Here is a 19,934-nt window from a genome sequence, read left to right on the forward strand (position 1 = left end):
TGTTTGTGCAAAATGCACACGTAGAAAATTATATCTTAAAAAAATTAAAAGAAAAAAATGTATTTGAATACGCTTAACTCCTATCTTTAAGCAATGCTAGTATCTAGTACTATTAGTTACCACCATTTAACATTTTTCATGTTTGCTTACATTAGATAATGTATTATAACTCTTTACACCAGTAACCCTTAAGCAAAGATCACATAATAAATGGTTATTCCCATAGTTTTTATTTTTTAGACATGTTTCTCCTCAGTGAAAGTATACATATTCTTTGCTACGACTGTAGATCCTGACCTCACTGCCTTCAGTACTATTTACAAAGGACTATTGCTTACACCCCCTCGTGTCATTTCTCTGCACTGTTGAGGGATCACATCACAGTCTAGGTTTTAGAAAACCACTGTGCAAAAGTTAAAAACCTTTGTATAAAAGACTTTTAATGAGATGGATTTTGTCATCTAAAAATCAGGCACAATTAACCTTCTCTCACTACAACACTGAAGGAAAAAAACAACATATATAAACCTACCCATTACAAACTATTACAAGATTAGTGCCAACTAATAGAACCTTTAGGAATACTGTTTTGCTTGCCATTAGACTCCAGTTGGACTTCCCCTGCACTCTGGTAAATACCCTTTGATTCTCCGCCTTAGTTTACCTGCTGCGTTTGCTTAAGAATATTGACAAGCATACAGATTCCTATCCTCTGTTCTTCAATGATGCGTTGTAGGCTGTGTGCTCCTGGACCTATTTCAGACAATACAGACTCCCAGATTTCTAAGCTGCTATTTTACGGTTTTAAAAAAAGACAGTATGAAGTAGTTTGTCTGGAAACAATGCTTTCAATAACAGTACAAGTACCTGCACCAAAAATAGGGTATTGACTTTATAAATAAAAAGCTTGTTTTTTTTTTTTTTTTTTTTTTACATTCAACAAGTATATTATATTTTAACTATGAAATACTAAACAAAATCTCAAAATGTGACATACATAATATAAAATAAAAATGTTTATGGTCGGTATTTGTGTAATACTCTGTGTTGCGATTCTGTCCAGTTGATTTTTTTTCCAGGCCCAATGAAAGGATTTAACCCTGTCCCTTATTTTGAAGGATTTGTCTTATTTCTTCTTTTATATCTAGATCATCTATTAAAAAATGTGGCCAAGGTGCTCAAGTTAAATAAGAAATAAAAACAGAGATAAATAGCTCACTGTTCACAATACAGACATAAGACCCCCCCCCCCCCCCCCCCCCCCCCCCCCCCCACATATCCCTGCCACATAAAAAAAGATAATGCTTGTATTCATGAAAACCGACTTGACGTCTTTTGATAAGAAAGACAGCTGCGTATTTTTTTGGTCCCACCCTGACCCAAAAATACATTTCACTTTACTATACAAAGGGCTTCTTTTAATTGCTTCATTAATGCTCTTACTTTGAGAACTTACAGTAATAAGATCCACCCACCCCAGTGGACTGCCTATTTAAAGCTGGAATCAAAATTGTGGAACCCCACCTTGTCCCTACTTTAAGGCTTGTAGGATATATCCACTGTTTTAAGCTCAGACCTGGTTACATTTACCCCCCCCCCCCCCCCCCCCAGCCAGATAAGAATACAATCAGCTGTCTATTTCAATTGCTGGTTCACGAAAAGAGACATCATTTTTTTTCTCCATTTGTTTGGCACTCTGGGTTTTCTGTAATGGTGGAACAAACTAAAAGATCTTTTCCATTCATTCGGGGCATGTGCTTCCTTATTCATGGTCATCCTGCGGCTGGGGTGCCACTGCCATGATAACAGGCCGAGGAACAGGTGCCCCACTGCCATCCTCGTTCCTGGGCCTCTTAGCCTCAGGCTCGCCTAAGGAAGAAGCAGGCTGCTCAGCCTCTGCACTGGGGGGCTTGCTCACCATGACAGGGGTGGAGGTGCTGGCCTGGGTAGCTAAAATCTGAAGTGGATTTGTGATGGCTGAAAATAAATAAATAAATAAGTAAATAAAGTAGCATGGCATTTTAAACTAACAGACACATGCATGCTCAATAGCCTGTTGTTTTTAAAATGTCACATAAGTGCTGTATTATGTTGGAGACCAAGGTTTACTTACAAAATACATTTTTAAAAACTGGTTTCAAGAGGCCAGCTAATCAGGAGACATCCAACAAAAACTTAAATGCTAAAAACACACGAACGCTAGCTGATTAACGAGGAGCACAGAACTTACCGTACGCATTTCCAGCAACGCTGGTCATGGGGAATGCGTGCTTCCCGTTCTGTGTGATCGCTCGCACAGGGAGCTGGTGCTGGCCCAGGGAGATGGGCGCTGCCTGCTGGACGAAGGTGAACGTCTGTCCCCCAGAGCCCTGGCTCATGTGGCTGCTGACTGCCTGGATCACCCGGCTGGCAGTTGGAATCGTTGTGTAAGTCACCACAGGTCTCTCATCGGCCAAGCCTACAATTCACAGAGCACGGTCAAAGATCTCTTTTACATGGCTACCATAAATGCCAGAAGATGGAAAACTATTAAATACAGCGTTTCGTTGGAATGGAATCAAATTTTAGAAAAATCTAAAAACGGAGCTACAAGAAATCAAAGTTTTGCTTAGAAACTGACAAAATACAACATTCGTGCAAGATGGCGCCAGTTTGAAACATGTAAGTTATAAAACGCAACACAGGTGCTTTTCAGTGTTAAGTATGTGCTGCAAACCCTTTGGGAGCCCTGAGAAATAGTTCACTGAATTCTTGAAAGTTGTTATGCCTCTCTGTACGACTAAACTTTACTTTTGTTAGCTGTAACGTTTTGGATTTCCTGAAAGAGTGACAATGAGTACCTTTCGCATCCCCTACATTCTCTCCTCCTCCCTGCAAGGAGCCAGCAGGGTTTGCATTGGCTAGGATGTATCCATTGGAGGAGCCGGCTGAAGTGGTCACCACTCGGACCATAGTCACCGTCGGTGCTTGCTGAACAACATGAATGGCATGGCCTGATGGCCGCTGGGAAGTTATCAAGGAGGCAGGCATGTAGGTCAAAGGCTTGCTTACTACAGTGGAAGGCTGGGGAGGAACTGCCATGATGACTGGCTGGGCACTCACCGGGGAGCCTGACAAGAAGAATATAAACAAGGCATAGCTGATACATGCAAACCACCTGGAACAGAGCCCTTCTGAAGTATATTATGAGCTGCCTCAAAGCGGTTGGCCAGTCAAACATCTTAAAAACCTACATCTTGTGTTTTGTAGCATGCTCAAAGCTCAACAAGTGTTCACAGATTGATGTAATACTAGAAGGACAGATGGGGTAAAAGGTCTTTAAAACTTTTTTGTTAAAGAAAAACAAAAAACTGGTAATGTTATATCACAAGAAATAAACAACGTGGGCGAACATTTAAGTCTAACCTTAATTCAGATTGTTTAATTATTTTGTAAGATTAACAATTGGATTCCAAAAACTAAAAATTATTCAAAATTGCACTTCAGTGTAAATCTGGCCCTGAAGACAAGTAAACAAGCATTCTGGCTCATGTCTTCTAATGGTTAGTGTCAAACTTATGATTCAGAGTTTTAAGCCAGGAAAGTTCAGAGGCAGCTGATTGGTAGGCATTTCACAACTTGGGAAACAGAAATGTGGAAGTCAGATATCCAAGTCAGTTTTGAATCATGGGATGAAGCAGTGGAGAATCCCCTACCTGGAGCGCTCTGGGAATACCGGTACTCGGGGACAGAGGCCAGCTTGGACCCAAAGTCGTGGTCATGGGGGATGGGAGAGCCTTCTCGAGACAGGCACTCTGGAGTCTGCAGGCCACTGGAGTGAGGCGAGAGGAGGCCGGGGTGAGTCGGCGAGGCAGGTGCGCTCCTGGAGGAACACAGAATCAGATGCACACACTCACATTAAGCCAGGAAAGAAAGCAGGCACATTTACCAGAAAATAGGCCTTTTGAGCTAAAACAGTTTCAAAGACTTGACACTGCACTGATCTCCTGAGCCAATCCAGGCAGATTGCTTTAATAAACATCTCCCCTCCTTATGATTAATGATGGCAACACAATCATGAAGGCTTTTTTCCTATTTATTACAAAACGGAGGGCCCTATTTTGAAGCAAAGTGCAAAGGCTATTTTTATTCAAGAATTTTAGTTTTTTTGTATATTTCACTTATTGTTTCAAGTAGTTTTCTGCTAGTTTAATATCATTACATTTATTTGTCTTACTTTTAAAATAAAAATGACAGTCCAGACTTCTGGAATAGTTAACTGCAAGGCAGAGTCAAGATTATAAAAATTCATACACGAGTAGGGAAATGAAAACACTTACTTGGTTCTGCACAGCAGCGTGAGAGCAAGAGAGGAAAGAACAGAAGAGAAACGCTCAAGAGCAACAGCTAAAGGCTAAAGGACATAAACAACCTTCCACAGTGGTCAGGTCAACTTTGTTTAAAAAGGCTACACTTAAATGTATTCATACCGACTGCAAATCATATTTATTTAACCATTCCAGAGCTTCAGAAGATGCTAGAGCTTTTGGTCACGTGCACCATGACACATTGCGCTGGGATACAGGATTCCACTAACAAGCAATTGGACGGGATTTGAAAACAAGCCTACTGTTTAAACGAGTGAAGATGCACCGGGGAGTCTCACCTGGAGGAGAGGGGGCCGAAGGGGGTGCGGAAGCAGGACACGCCTCTCTGCCGCCGCTTGCGGAAGGCTTGCTCCACCAGTTTGGCCTCAGAAGAGGGGTCGATCCTCCAGAAGGACCCTTTCCCCGGCTCCTCCTGGGACCGCGCCACTTTGATGAAGTAGCGGTTCAGAGACAGGTTGTGCCGGATGGAGTTCTGTAGGACAAAGCAGGTGGAAATACGTTCTCCTCTCAGGGCTTCGATAAAAAAAAAAAGTACAATGCAGCATTTATTTAAATATTATTGATAAGCTCCTATACCTACCATCGATTTATGATTTAGGAGTTTCAATTGGGTTTCTGCATGCTGAACTCCAGGCTTTGCAGCAAGACGCACAGACAGACAGCATCAATTCTTTAATCTTCTAAAGATTGTGTACAGAACCTACCTGCCAGCCTTTATCAGCAGTCCTGTAATAGGGGTAATGTTTGGTGATGTGGGCATAGATCCCACTTAGTGTTAACTGTCTGTCTGGAGCTGACGAGATCGCTTGAACGATGAGCTGCGCGTATGAGTAAGGAGGCTTCGAATCGTCCTGCAGGAAAAGCAACATTTAAAAAAAAAAAAAAGTACAAAAAGTAAGTAGAACACTAAACAGAATACAGGGCAGGAGTTATCCCTGAGAACAGGGATGTCAAAAGAAGCATCTATGAATATTCTTAATATTTTTAGGTATTTTAAAATTGCGTATAAGCACAATAGAGAACCCTAAAATAAGCGAAGGTTATTTCTTAAGTACATTCATAGATAACCTTCACAATTAACAGTCTTCTATTTGCTACATTAAATTGCTGTCTAAATGTGGGTAATTATACAGTATTGCAGAGTATAGTGGCAGTGCGTGTGGTGTTGGTTACGAAAGAGAGTAAACAAGTTCAAAGACAAGCTTTGCAAGAACGGCTGGGACACGGACACAATCACCACATTCCACCCACACACTTCCAATGTGATCCATTTTAAAACCACGACTGCAAGGAGGCCTGCAGCTTTTTCAAATCCTGGAAAAATTGAATGCAAGGGAAAAAAAAGACTATAGAGCGCCCCCTTGTGGAAATCTGACCAAATGCATGCCCTGTTTCACTGATAAACGTGGTAGTTTTACTGGAAACACCTGTTTTGGAACGGGACTAATAATGATCATCATGCATCATGGATGGGGTGATTTATTTGCACAAATGTACACAGTGATATTTGAATAAACATTTTTGGTTGATAGTGTGAAAATTTAAATGAACAATAATTGACGAAAACAAAAAACTCAGTAACCTCAACTCCCCAGATCAATATGTGCTTCACAAGCTGGCTGTACCTTGGGGCTGTCACCTCCCGATGTCTCAGCCTGCTGTTCTGACACAGCCTTTGCAGCGAATTCTGCAGCCAGCTGCAAGTCTGAGGTAATATTGCGTCCGAACCGATATCCTGAAGATCCAGCACCCCGCGGGCTGACCGGGCAGGAATTAGGAACACTGGGAACAGAAAGAGAAATGCGGTGACTTCAACACACTGTCAAATGCTTACTCACTCAAAACATGGACTATTTAAAAAAAAATTTAAATCAAAAGAAAAGAATGTATATACATAAAGTCTAAAAATGAGAATCTTATGGAAACTTTATTCATACATGAAAACAAAGGAACTATTAAAACTCTAAACCATGTACAGCTATCAAGCCAACTATAATCCTAATATAAAAAATGGGGCCTTACCAATGGGGTCCTTATTATAACAACCATAAGTGTGTTAAAACCATAGTTAAACTAAACATTTTGGAAGAAAATCTGTTCAAAGAACTATAATTATATATACACAGTAGTCTCTGCTTCTAGGAACATCTCCTAAGAGAACACTTCGCCTAAGGGAACACCCTTGTGGTGAAACTGATTTTTCCCATTGTAAATGCTCCGGCTACAGGAACAGGAACTTCGCTTAAAAAAAAAAAAAAAAAAAAAAAAAAAACACACCTTCTTGGCACCGCTAGCAAATCGTTCACAATGGATAAAACACTGTTTTGTAAAAAAGCGACTTGTCATCGCGAGAGTGTCTTGAAGGACACCGGTTGCTTTTTTAAATCTTTCCAGAACCATCGTCATATCATTGAACGTTTTGTATTCTGATTTCCCCGAGTGCACCTCATCGTATTTGTAATTGACATGTCATACACAAGGAGGCGCCATTAAAGCAGTAACAGTTATACATGGTTTTTTTTTTTCTTTTCAAGAGACATTTTGTTGAGAAAAAAAGTGAAAGGGTGCACTAACGCTCTTAATGTACTTTGAACGTTTTCAATGTCTGCAGCTTTAATAATTCAAATGAGTCAAATGGCCACCTCCCTTTAAAAGCTGCAGGAGATGCTAACCATACATGAAAAGCATAGTCTATTGAGCAGTGCTGCTAATGCCACCTATGTAAAGCATTCCTGAGATGACACAAACCTATCATCCACATAGATCTGTTAGCAACTTTAACAATATTTAACAAATGTGGTTGGTACAGTAAGTTACTTGAGATAACGTGCCACAGACATTTTCCAAACAAACTCATATAGTCCATTAACTTTCAATATAAGCTTTATGGAAACAACCTTTTAAGTTTAAAAAAACCTAGGAATACCTGTAAGCTTGCTTCTCCCACTGCTTTGTACATGGGGCCTTGTATGAAACAGGGTACTGTGCATGCAACTATCAAACACAGGCAGCAGCGCACACACAGGGTCAAAGTACAAACCTTAGACAAATCTCAAATTATCTGCAAAACAACTAGGCTGGCTTCTCCAAAGCAGCTAAATGAACTTCAATTAACCTGTCCTCACTTCTCTATCAAACCAGACTTCACAGCATCTAAATAATGATGAAACAGTGACTGGTCAATAGGGTCCAATCCGTGAATATGTGAGTTTCATACATAAATCACACTGCACTCGGAGTTGAAACTTGTTCTAATGAAATGTAATCACATTTGAAATATTATAACAGTTTATTAACATACACTTGCCTATTGTTTTGCTTTTACTTATTCAGTTCATTTCATATGTTGATGCACGCGCATCATGACAAGTAATACATATGCATTTACTGTTTGATTCATATTGTGTCTGGTGGCTAATTCCGTCTTAGAGAACACGTCGCTTGCTTCCTGTGGGGTGTTCTTTTAACCGAAGAGTACTGTAATCCAATTATAACTGTAAGCACACAGAACTGAGGTGTCCACACGGAACAGAGGTGTCCTTTGCCCTGCAGCTTTATTTACCTGCCTTATCTAAACTGTGGATGTAACTGGATAACTGGATGCTGTCAGGAAGCTGGGCAGTGTTTGTTTTGTGTGGGAGTTGCTGCCTGTCTGAATAAGAGGACTGGGAGGGGGAGGGGCAGCAAGGAGCGCTCTGAAAAGGAAACTAGCTGCAACTGCAAGCTCTCAACCACAACAATCTCCAGTCAGCCAATTGGGAAGCGACAAGCTCAACGCAAGCCATATATGGCATTTGCATACACACAGAGTCACAGACGCACCAGAGGAAAGGAAAGAGGTGCAGCTGGGAGCAGGCTTGTTGAAAACAAACTCAGCCACATGGAGACTGAGCTGGGAAACAAATGGGTGGAACAGAGTTGGAACTTAGAGAAATAATAGATTTTTTGCATGGAGATTGGATTGTGCTTGGTTTTAGAAAGCATGCATTCATTACAGGAGAGGTTAACTCATCAACAAAAAATAAAATAAAAAACACAATTTGAAAATTCATTCAAAAAGTACAGTATAAATAATAATTTGTTCATACCACTGCCTCCATCGATCAGCAAAAATGATAATGCCTTGTAGCCTAATTGTAAAGGTTTACAATGTAACAATTTGCTAAATTGTTGACAGAATATACACAAGAAAATGCAGGCCTATATATCCTTGAAATGAGACACAGATACTGCATGTTGGAATTACTACTTCCATGGACAGTAATCTACAGCTGGCACAGAGTAGACCTGTTCCTACTTATGCAAGACACTCTGCACCACACTTTGGGGAGCCCTGCTGCAGAACAAGGTAGAGGATAGGATACTGCACCTGACGATTCCCCTGGACCACTGAATGCTCTATTTCACTTAGCGGCAAAGGCGTCTGCTCTTAATGGCTCCTCAAACACCAAGTCGGTAAATAAAATTACACATTCAGTGATCCAGGTTGTGGAAGGCTTTAAGAGGGGGCTTTTGTGTATGTATGTCTGCATCCGTTTGGTGGTGTAGGGGGGGCTTCAGTAACAATGCCAGTTTTCAATAAGCTACATTCATATCCTGACTCTGGTCATTCATACAAAGAGTGCAAGAGAAAGTACGCGCTCAACTTGATCAGGGTAGCCAAGAACACCATAAAACATATTATAAGCCATGGCATATAAATAAAAAAAAAAGACGAAATCCCAATATTAATGTTTGTAATCTGTTTAAATAGAAACTGCTGTGGTGTAAACCTTTAGATTGCTTTGTCATTGACATTCTGAGTGCGAGATTTACATTTCCAGCGATATTGTAAGTGTAGTTGCTGCTAATAAGCTCCAATGGAAATGAGTCATATATGATGACTGTACACAGCACAAATGACTATAGTCTTTGGCATTTATTCCTGGTTACCTTTGTGTTTTTGTCCAGCAACCTTAAATAAGTTATTTATATAATACTGCCTGGTCTGACACAAGTTAATAACTATCTACTTTGTCTATCAATGATATCCAAAACCAAGGAGGCCACAGTTCATGTACAATTTCCAGAATAGCTCAACGATTACACGAACTCAAGTGCCAGAGGCGCAAAATTGAATTATTATTAATAACATTGCTTATTGCAGTGTTTCCTGGAAACATGGCCATGTCTTTTCCAATTTCTCCTCTGTGTCGGGAGAGAGCAGGTGACGGACACACAGCTGCCACAGTTTTAGCTGAACAGGTAGATAATACAATTCTTCAATGGAAGAAAAGCGTGATTAAAGAGAGAATAAACCATCTGCATGCACACACTGGTTGCGTTGATGCAAAATAAATCTGTTGGACGGAAAAATATTTTGTCTTGCGTTCATGAGACGCAAAGAATGGGAAAGGGCCACAGACATGCATATTTGTGGTAATCCACTACAGTTCAGCAAAATTATCGTAAATTAATTGTTTAAAAAAAACAAAAAAAAAAAAAAACACACACACACACACAACACTGTTCTGCAATATAACACCCTTGAATAAGGTACACTTCAGTCCTGTAGGTGGCAGCAATAAGCCTCATATTTGGCTTAAGCAGCACTCTATTAAAAAGGATATTCACTTTTAGACAATTCTGGTGCCAGACCAGTGTCTGTGACAATATGGCTAAGCAGTTGTCAATCGGAAGTTTTTTTTGCTAACCAGTCAGCATCTTCTGACTGTACATGTACAGTAGTCTCCACGGCTCCTCCTAAGAGAACACTTTGCCTAAGGGTACAGCCTTGTGGTGTAACAGATTCTTCACATTGTAAATGCTCTGGCTAAAGGAACAGGAACTTCGCTTAAAAGAACACCTATAGCGATTTGTTCACAACGGATAGAATACTGCTTTGTAACCCGATAACTCATTATCATCAAATTTAAATTAAAATGGTTTATTCGTTTTTTTCAAAAGCGACTTATCGCGAGAGTGTGTTGTGGCACACCGATTAGTTTATTAAAATCATATAATTGACTCGTTTTGTATATTTTTTAATTTAGTGGTCGCCAATTATTTTTGTTTTCTCCCCAATTTAGAAAATGTCCAATTATTTTTTTTAGGCTCAGCCCACTACTACCAACCCTGCGCTGACTCAGGAGCGGCAAAAATACACACACTCTGTCCTCTGAAGCGTGTGCTGTCAGCCGTACGCTTCTTTACACCCTGCAGACTCACCATGCAGCCACCCAGAGCTACAGCGTCAGAGGACAACGCAGCCCTGGGCAGCTTGCAGGCAAGCCCGCAGGTGTCCGGCCAGGCCATAGGGGGGTCACTGGTGCACGGTGAGCCGAGGACACCCTGGCTGACTTAGCCCTCCCTTCCAACGGGCAACACTCGGCCAATTGAGCGCTGCCCCCTGGGAGCTACCACTCGCTTTGCATTTTGATTTTCCTGGACTTTATTAGCCTTTGTGTCAACTGATTGTTTAATATCTGACAACATTAGGCATGTGCATTTCAGGTACGCATGAACAGAAAAACAGGCGTGACCTGTGTGTGTATATATGGATGGATGGATGGATGGACAGATATAGTTGCTATTATCACTGTGTTTGCTCATTTAGATCCCGCTGGTTATACAAATATACTATATAGTCGATAAACTGAGGACTGTTTACCTGGGACAATTAAGTATCTGTTGTAAAAATCACAATATGTGGATGTGCTGGGATTTGAACCGGGGACCATGTCTGTGGTGTGTTCTTTGTACACATGACATTAAGAAAGACTGTACAGTACACAGGATACAGACAGTAAAATCAAATTCATACCTAGTGCACTTTTTTACTTAAGCCTATAGGCTACTGTAAATGGCAACATACAAAATAAATCATGCTTTCTGTGTACACATCACTGTAGAATTCAGAATTTTTATTTTTTAATTTAAAACTAAAGGAATTTAGCACATTTCTTCTTACCCAACTACTTAACAGTACACAAAACAACAAAACAGCTTATGTTGTTCCATTACAAAGTGACAATACCATACAGTACATTATATATACTGCACACAATAAAGAAATAACTCAATTAAAAAATATACATGGAACAGTTTACAATGTATGCATGGCTGTAAGAAAAACATGCTTTCTGTTGGTATGATAACCTGTGTGTAGCATATTTTCCACATAGGGTAACGTCATTTTCTCCAATACTGAAACAGATAATGAACTTGTAGTGCTTTATTTTTTTGTTAAGCTGTTTTGAAAGAGTGCTCACTGCTGCTTTTACTCACCACCTTTTCTCAATGAAATCTCGCAAAAGCCTCACAACCACTGAGCCATCGTTAGGGTGGAAGTGGAAGCTACGCTAATACACTACAAGAAGTACTAATGAAATATCACTAGAACAGACAGAATACTTGGAATTATTTGAGGAATAATTAAATGAAAAATACCATTAAAAAAATTCAGCCGTCATTAAAAAATCAGCATAATAAATACAATATCGTACATTTCAAATAACTAATTATTTTTATAATGCAATATTTATTTATTTATTTTTTTTAACCATGGCTATTGATACCCAAAACGAAACCAACAATAGACAAAAAACACAATTTCATAACAAAATTAAAATGATAAAACAGACCCCACAGGGACAGAACATTGAATATTGAGGTGGTTTGGAAATCTTGAAAGAGTTGCACGAGGAGCATGGAGAGCCATGTGTCAAAGAGAGACTTCCTACCTGATGGTGCCAGTTGGGGAAGGCAAAGGGCTGATCATGCTCCTGAAGTCCGGATCGGGAATGTTGATTTTCAGAGGAGAGATCTGGGGGAAGAGGGGTCGCACAGGGGACAAGGGCGCCTCCTCTTTCACTTCCACTCTGTGATACAGCGTGGTGAACTGGATCTTAATGACAGTGCTGGGGAATCGAAAAGTACACCTAGAAAAAAAACAGATATACAGTAGTATCACAAAAACGATAGTATTGACGTTTTTTATTGAGAATATCTAAACCATGACCACGGATTGTATTCAGCCTCTTATACAATCAAATTTCAGTCAGCATGATTAATATTGACAATAGCAACAACAATAATAATAATAATTAAAAACATATTTAAGGCCAAGCAGCTTTCTATCTTTACCACACCAAAATCTCCAAGATAAGCACAAAACACTCTCAGCTTCTAGAAAAGTGAGGATTTAAGGGTGTCTGGCACAGCAGGCTCATTGGCAAACACATCTGCTCCTACAAGTACCTAGGGTTACAGCTTGCTCCATAGACCCCATAGAACGTGGACTACCAAGCATTAGGTACTCAATATTTAGGTTGTCAATGCATAATATCAAATCAAACCTTATAGATATTCTACACAGCGACTGATAATGGGGGAAAAAAAGCACCTGGCATTAGGTACACCACGGCATAACCATAAAAAAACATATTGTCTTGATTATTGAAAAAATGACTTCAACTCTGTCTTTATCTGCTGTATTTCAAACCCATTCATAGACCAGGTGGTCATTCTTCCTGTATTTAGTTTTACCTTTTACAAAAACACAGGTGTCTATCGCCAGCTGATAACGTTCCTGTTTGTTTAAAACGGGGTGGAAAACAAGGCACTTAATCCAATATTTAATAATAATAATACAGATGGATAGAGTTTGGATAATCTTAACGTGATATGGCATAATCCAGTCTCAACAACTATATACAGAAATGCAGGTCTGTATCACAAATTTTCAGTTTACAGTATTACAGAAATACATTCACAAACAACCTCCCCTGAAAAAAATGACTAATTGTGAACACACAGTACAGCTGCTTTGGAAGCCGAACACTTCAGCTGCTGCTTCTGCAGCCTCACTGCTAATGATCGTAGTGCGGTGATGGAAACAAGGCAACTAGGAGCACCTTGCCTTTTGAAACCATGCACTGTCCAATGCACAGATTTGTGCACAAGACAGCTGTAGTGTCTGGAAAACGCAGCACAAATTCAGTATTTTATATATATATCCCAAAAGCACACCAATAAGAGCAGTTCTACCAGAATATATCTAGTCACTCTTTAAGGATTAGAGCTGAGCTATGGTCAGTTACAGATCAAATTGTGGTCAATAAACTGTAGTTTACCACCTTTATCCACTGTATCTACATGTAAAAATATTTAACAAGTATGCCCAACCCAATGGTTTTTAAAACAGCATTATACACATTTGTAGGGCACCAGTGTTATTTATTTCAAATATAGTTTCTAATCACTCAAATTGCTTCAAGCAATAGTTGCACATTCCAGCAAGTGCTGTTATATTCAGTCGTTCCCATGGCAGCATTTCCATAGCAACCACCTAACCATGGCTACACAAAGGAGAGAGCACCAGGGCTCAAAGTTGGCCCAAATCCTTATGAGCATGGGTTCACATCCTCTGAGCGCTGTCAATGTGCTACATGAAACCAAAAAAATCTAAAAGGGTTTGCAATCAGTGGCAATAGCAACTACTCTATGGTTTTAATGACAAGTTGTAAAAATAAAACAAACGGATGATGACATTGAGCAACTTGATTTCAATAGTTTATAATACAACAGCAGACTTTGAATAAACTTTACAAACACAATGAAAACTGCACAAACAGCACGATTAGCAACAAGTTGGCTACCAGATGTCAAAGTATATTACTTTCGTTAACACATTTTAAGACGTAGTATGAAATCCAGTAAGTTAGGGTTTACTGAAATCTACACAAACCACGCACTGATATGTATAATTTTTTTTTTTTAAAGTTAAGCTAGTTAAAAATATACAGCTGACAAACCAGGACCATTTTTAAAAAGGTACATACAGAGACCGAGACCAACAGCTTGCAAATTTTAGCTCTGAGCAGGGCGTGCTGGACAGCGCTGTATTTCATGAACCGTGGCGATTTATTAAAAATAAAAATAAAAAACACAGATTTGCAACTGAAAGCATTTATGAAGCACAGCAATCTATAGCATTCGAATCAATGTTGTTTCAACACCAACACAACTGTGGTGAGCAACACTTAATCAAAAGTTGGAGCAGACTTAGAGGTGGGGTGGGGTGGGGTGTAATTACTGCAAGGAGACAAAATGGAAACTGTCCATTTAAGCCACAGTGTGTGCTGCTTACAGCTGTTTCCTTACTCATCTGCCCCGGATGACATATCACACCAAAAACTGCTAATAGTGTGTCTGTGCGGCTGTGCAAGGCTCTGAAATGTAATATGTAATACAGTACAGATCACGACTCCCATTAATGGAATTCCATTTATATCAGTTAAGACGGATTCTACCCAAAAGGAGACTTGTGGGCGTCTGTTACACAAGTTCAAAACAGCGTTAAGGGAAAAAAAAAAAAAAAGAGAAGCAGAATAGGGGCAAAAAAATACATAACCACAGCTAGTAAACCACAGAGTAAAAGGGAGCCATTCTGCATCAGCCGATTTAACTTAAAAAGCAAAGGCGTTTTGATGGAAATGGCGTCACGTGAAATCGAGAGTGAAAAAGGGGGCCGGGGAGCAACGTTGAAATAATGTTACCCGTGTTGAATGGTGTCACTGCTATTGTACATATGCATTTATAAAGCGAGACTTGGCACAGGAGATGTATTTAGCTGGCTGTGATGTAAACAAGCCTGCTGCAAAAACCGTGCACAAGCAAGGCTGCTCTGGCTAGGCCTGTCAGGACTTTCAACAGCAGCACAAAGGGTTGCAGTCAATTTCAAGTAGTTTTTTTTTTTTTTTTATGTCCGATTTACTGTAGATGTTCAGGGTACCTGACTCAATGAAAGAATCAGTTCAGACTAAAAAACAGAAGACACTCTCCCCCACCTCTCTCTATGGTTGATTTTACATGTTTAAAGGAAGTTGATCCCTTATAAAAACCCAGTTACCTCATTCCATGCCTAACCGACAAAATGTCCCCTTTTCAGTACAACTTCACATTCACAAGATTATTCAAAACTCCACAATGCTGAAAATAATGCAGTGAGAAACTATGATTACTGTTTACAACGTATACTGCAAGAGGATAGAGAGAGGCAGCTTGACTCTGGTTTCTACCAAATATCCGAAACACCAACTGCAATGAGCAGTATATGTATTACACTGTGTAGCATAACAATTAAATTCTCAATTTTCTATTCATTAAAGCATACAAATGTTCTAGTTCTCTTGATTAATTCTTTGAACACATTAAGGGATTCCTGTTTACCACAATAAAAAAAAAAAGAATCAGTTAAAAAAAACACGTTATTCTGCAATTAAAATAAAAGGCTAAAATTGAATGCATGGTCAGATTATAAAATACAAACAGTACAATTTAATAACTTTGTTTTTACATAGTATTTATTGGTACACTTTCAAATTGGAAAGAAGTCAAGCTCGCCAGATTGCCATCAATCAACAATATAAACAAAATGTACCATTTTACTTTAAACATTTCAAATAGGTATGTGTACTAAAGATAGGTGTGTGTGTGTGTATATATATATATATTAGTTCATCTCGAGATAGTCTTTGTTCTTTGTCACCTGGATGGCTATTGCTAAACTCACTGACCTGGTCTTTATGGGTGATAAATTATTATTATTAACCGTTTTCGGCATTTTTAAACCTCTAGTTGTAGTAAAAACGCACTGAAGTAAACTGTAGTTACGTTTCAGGGTGAATGTGACGTGGGTGTGTCTTCGTTCACCAGAAGCAGTTTTACTGAGCAAGTATGTTTACTAAACTTAAAGCAGCATTACCTGTGTTCATGATTATATATTGTAAATGTACTGATTTAGTTATAAACAACCAACAGGTAAAACAAAAAATTCTCTTGACAGCATAGAAAATCAGTGTTTTTTTTCGCAGCAAACGGATTCTTAGGATTCCTGATGACTCGCAACACTTAAAATAAATGATGTTCTCTTCTCATTTTCATGGTCAAAAGCAATCGAGACGTGCACACCACTTGATCCCATTAAACTATCGTATAATTAATTATAGGTGTACTATTACAATACAATGCGGATGTTGGGAATAAACATAAACAAATATATTGAATACTGTTTTGCGGTTGCACTGCGGAAAACAGTAATTACAATATTTATATATTCACATGGGATACCAATACATTTGTGGCCAGTCTGTTGCTCCTGTGACATCACATGTTTATATTTACTTAGTCACCAACAGAGGCCTAACTTCCAGTGAAGCCTTCAGCAACTTGCATGTCAAAACGAAAGATTATAACACACTTAAAATAAAATAGGCCTCACGCAAAATTGCACAGACTAGAGTTTAAAAAATAATTAAACGTTTTGCAAAATATATTAAATAATCATCTCTACAACAAAATCCACAAAACGTAGATGTAGCCACTGCAACACGCACACACATGGCGAGAGACGAGAGCATAAATTTAATAATGTTATTATTAGTATTACCTGTTTTGTTTTACCAATAAGTCTAACTATTATAATTAAATTACATTTAATCTGTCAGCAAGTTAGCAATGGTCATTTTAATAGCATTTCAGATTCCTGCATAGTTCCTAAAATAAATAAATAAATAAATAAATAAACAAACAAACAAACGCGGCCTACCACAGTATAAAGCAGGCTGTTTTATGTAGTTATTCATCTCATGGTATGAACCATATTAATATAATTATAATAAATAATAATAATAATAAGAATAATAATAATAATAATGATGGTTTTACCAATAATGACGGAAATTTGATTTCCATACAAAGACAAAAATGATCCATTTAATCCGCAAAATACAGTACTTGATTTAAAACAGTCACATTTAAATATGTATTAAAGAATGGGCATATCTGTTGTATTTAAGACTTCGTAGAATTAAACTGTGCGATTAATTTGTCATAACATTATGACCGCCACAGAAAAAAAAAGAAAAAAGTTTAAGATTAGTTTTAGTCATGGATACATTTCCACAGACTATACTAATGTACCAAATCAAATGTCATCAGTGACAACTACATTTGCAAGATTTAGGTTATGAGAGATGGGTCTTATTTTTATAGTATAAAAAAATAACTGCACACAGTGACATTATATTATCTATTTTATTAACAAGACGTTACTAGTTACAAACTTGAAACACATTTAAAATAAATAAATGTGTTATTGCAATACGCTGTTGCAAATTGCTTAAAAAAACATAGATGCTTTTATTGCCACTTCCACCTTGCGAGTTAGTACTGTGGATGTGAAATGTAAACGTCACACCAATATAAGCGCAATTTTGTTCCAAGGTCAGGACCCTCAAAGGAAAGCTAGATGAAGGCAGAGTATGACATTTCTGTTTGTATTGGTAAATGCATGCATCTACGCGGCTGTGGTGTAAGGGGGTGAACTTATGTGGAAATGCAGTTTGCGAAACTCGTTACTTTAGTTTTTGTAAACAAGTGCAGCACTTACTCTCGGGGTAGCTGGAGTGGAGGAGCCCCTCTCCTCTGGAACCCTCCGTCCACAAACACGCCGTTCTTGCCAAGACAGCGTAGGTAAAAATACGGCTCGTCAAACGCAATCTGTAAGTGCCGCCGTGAGATGAAGCTCGAATGCCCCATGTTCACGTCCACAGAGCCGTGTGACGAGTTTCGACCCACAGTCACCGTCCGCTGCCGCATAACAAACTCGAAGTCCCGGCCTTCTAGCCGCGCCAGGGCCCGCAGAGGAGGCGAGAGGGGCATGCCGGCCGAATTTGAGAGGAGAGGGTATACGGGTGCGGCCGCTACGCGAATGGGGCTGCACGGCGCAGATTTGAGAGCCAGCAGGGCCCGGGCTCCGGTATCGTCCCCAAAATCAGCCATCTTCTTCTCTGTGTTAATACACACACACACACACACGCACACTGGGAATCGCAGACAGCTGCCAGGAGAAACTCGCTTCTGTATCTGTGTAGGAAAGAAACAACATGGATCGGGTTGAAGCAAATACCCGGCCACAGAATCCGGAGACTGGGAACGGAAGTCTGTATTTCTACCAAATTAATATAATCGGCAGTGCTATATATATATATAGCTCTATTTGAAATCTATCAATGTGGTTAACTGCTATTTAATGTGTTGCATATGATATTTAAATCTTCTGATGATGTTTAGGATTTTATGTTGCACACAAATCGTACTGTTTTACATTAAAAACAACGAGGCTTCTTGAGCATTACTGAATAGATATGGTTGCGTTTTTATTATACAGTACATTACCAAACTATTTAAAAACATTTTGTTATACAAAATGTACTTGATCTTAATGGATCATTTTACTTTTAGAGTTGGTAGTGAATACATGTGGTCTCTTCTATCAATCGTGCATGCTATTGCTACTATATTTCATCCTTGCAACAAAATACGTTTTTGAGAATATTTCGGCTGGACGAGGATTTAAAGTGTTAAATTCAATGCAGTTCCAGGAACCGAACACCACGTGCGTTACATGTGGCATTGATTCGGGCCAAAATAAAGTGTGTGTGTGTGTTTATATATATATATATATATATATATATATATATATATATATATATATATATATATATATACACACACACACACACACACACACACACACAGAGTGTGGCAGCAGTAAAGACTGGCGCATTATGCAGCGCAAACTCCGAATTGTCACATTTTGTGAAGTTGTATATTTTTTTTTAAGTAATCTAAAACCATTTTTACAAGGAGGACAAAAAAAAATTCTAATGGTGACGTCAGTGCCTCTGCAACCATTCCCCAATATTCAATGTTTATAAACATGCAAGGTACAAGAGATCTGGAAAATCTGGCGGCCGGAATTTGCACGTAGGGAATCGATCTGTTCGAGATGGCTGTTAGCGAGTGTAAGTATTCACCAGGAGTCTGTATTTGTAAACATTGGCGGTGTAGATAATTAACATTCACAGACAGCATACAGTACCCGGACTGGTCAAAACGAGTCATGGCAGATTCGAGTTTTTTTTTTTTAAACACAGAGCTGACAGTAGGGCAATGTGTCCACTAGGTGTCAGTATATTAACAACATAAACTAATATTGACACAGTTCAATCGTGGTTTGCAATGTTTATTTATTTATTCACCCATATAGCATGTGTTTTTATTTATATGAGCATTTTTTTTGTTTTCTTGTCAACTACCTTTTTTTTTTTTTGTCAATTTTAATTTTTGTAGTATTCTCCAGTAAAATACATGTTTTCTAATTTTATTTGTGCATTCCCAAATTAAGTAATGTCTAAATCAAGTTGGTTCCAGCTGTGTGTGCCTTTGTTCTTATTCAGTTTCATGGAGAAAAGAAAAAAGTTTGCCTTTGATTTGAAATGTTCTAAAGGGACACCCTTGAACAGCGTGGCTTGTTAGTACCATGTGACCCTTTGTGTACTAATAGTATGCATACTACTAATGTTTTGAGGTAAGCAGTAAACAATGTTCTACACAGGTTACATATACTCAGTAGTGTTGAAGGCAATTCTCTGTGCAGCCCAAACGTTGAACACCAAACCATGCCATCTAGTACACATTTGGGTAGTGTATCCTCTACAGTGCCTATAGTAAGTATTCACT

At 38.9% G+C, this 19,934-nt stretch overlaps 1 protein-coding gene across 1 annotated transcript; it reads right to left on the bottom strand.

Annotated features, from left to right (window-relative positions):
- Positions 1–1,261: 1,261 nt before the first annotated feature.
- On the bottom strand, positions 1,262–18,334 carry foxk1 (forkhead box K1). The gene is made up of 9 exons (XM_041277685.1): positions 17,800–18,334; positions 12,089–12,286; positions 5,993–6,149; positions 5,072–5,218; positions 4,646–4,839; positions 3,696–3,862; positions 2,841–3,110; positions 2,231–2,458; positions 1,262–1,977 (listed from the first exon to the last, which is right to left on the bottom strand). Exons 1-9 carry the CDS (start codon positions 18,189–18,191, stop codon positions 1,763–1,765), a joined length of 1,968 nt encoding a protein of 655 aa, XP_041133619.1. The 5' UTR covers positions 18,192–18,334; the 3' UTR covers positions 1,262–1,762.
- Between the last annotated feature and the right edge of the window lie 1,600 nt (positions 18,335–19,934).

The sequence above is a fragment of the Polyodon spathula genome, chromosome 18 (genome assembly GCF_017654505.1).
Source record: "Polyodon spathula isolate WHYD16114869_AA chromosome 18, ASM1765450v1, whole genome shotgun sequence".
NCBI classification, from domain to species: domain Eukaryota; kingdom Metazoa; phylum Chordata; class Actinopteri; order Acipenseriformes; family Polyodontidae; genus Polyodon; species Polyodon spathula.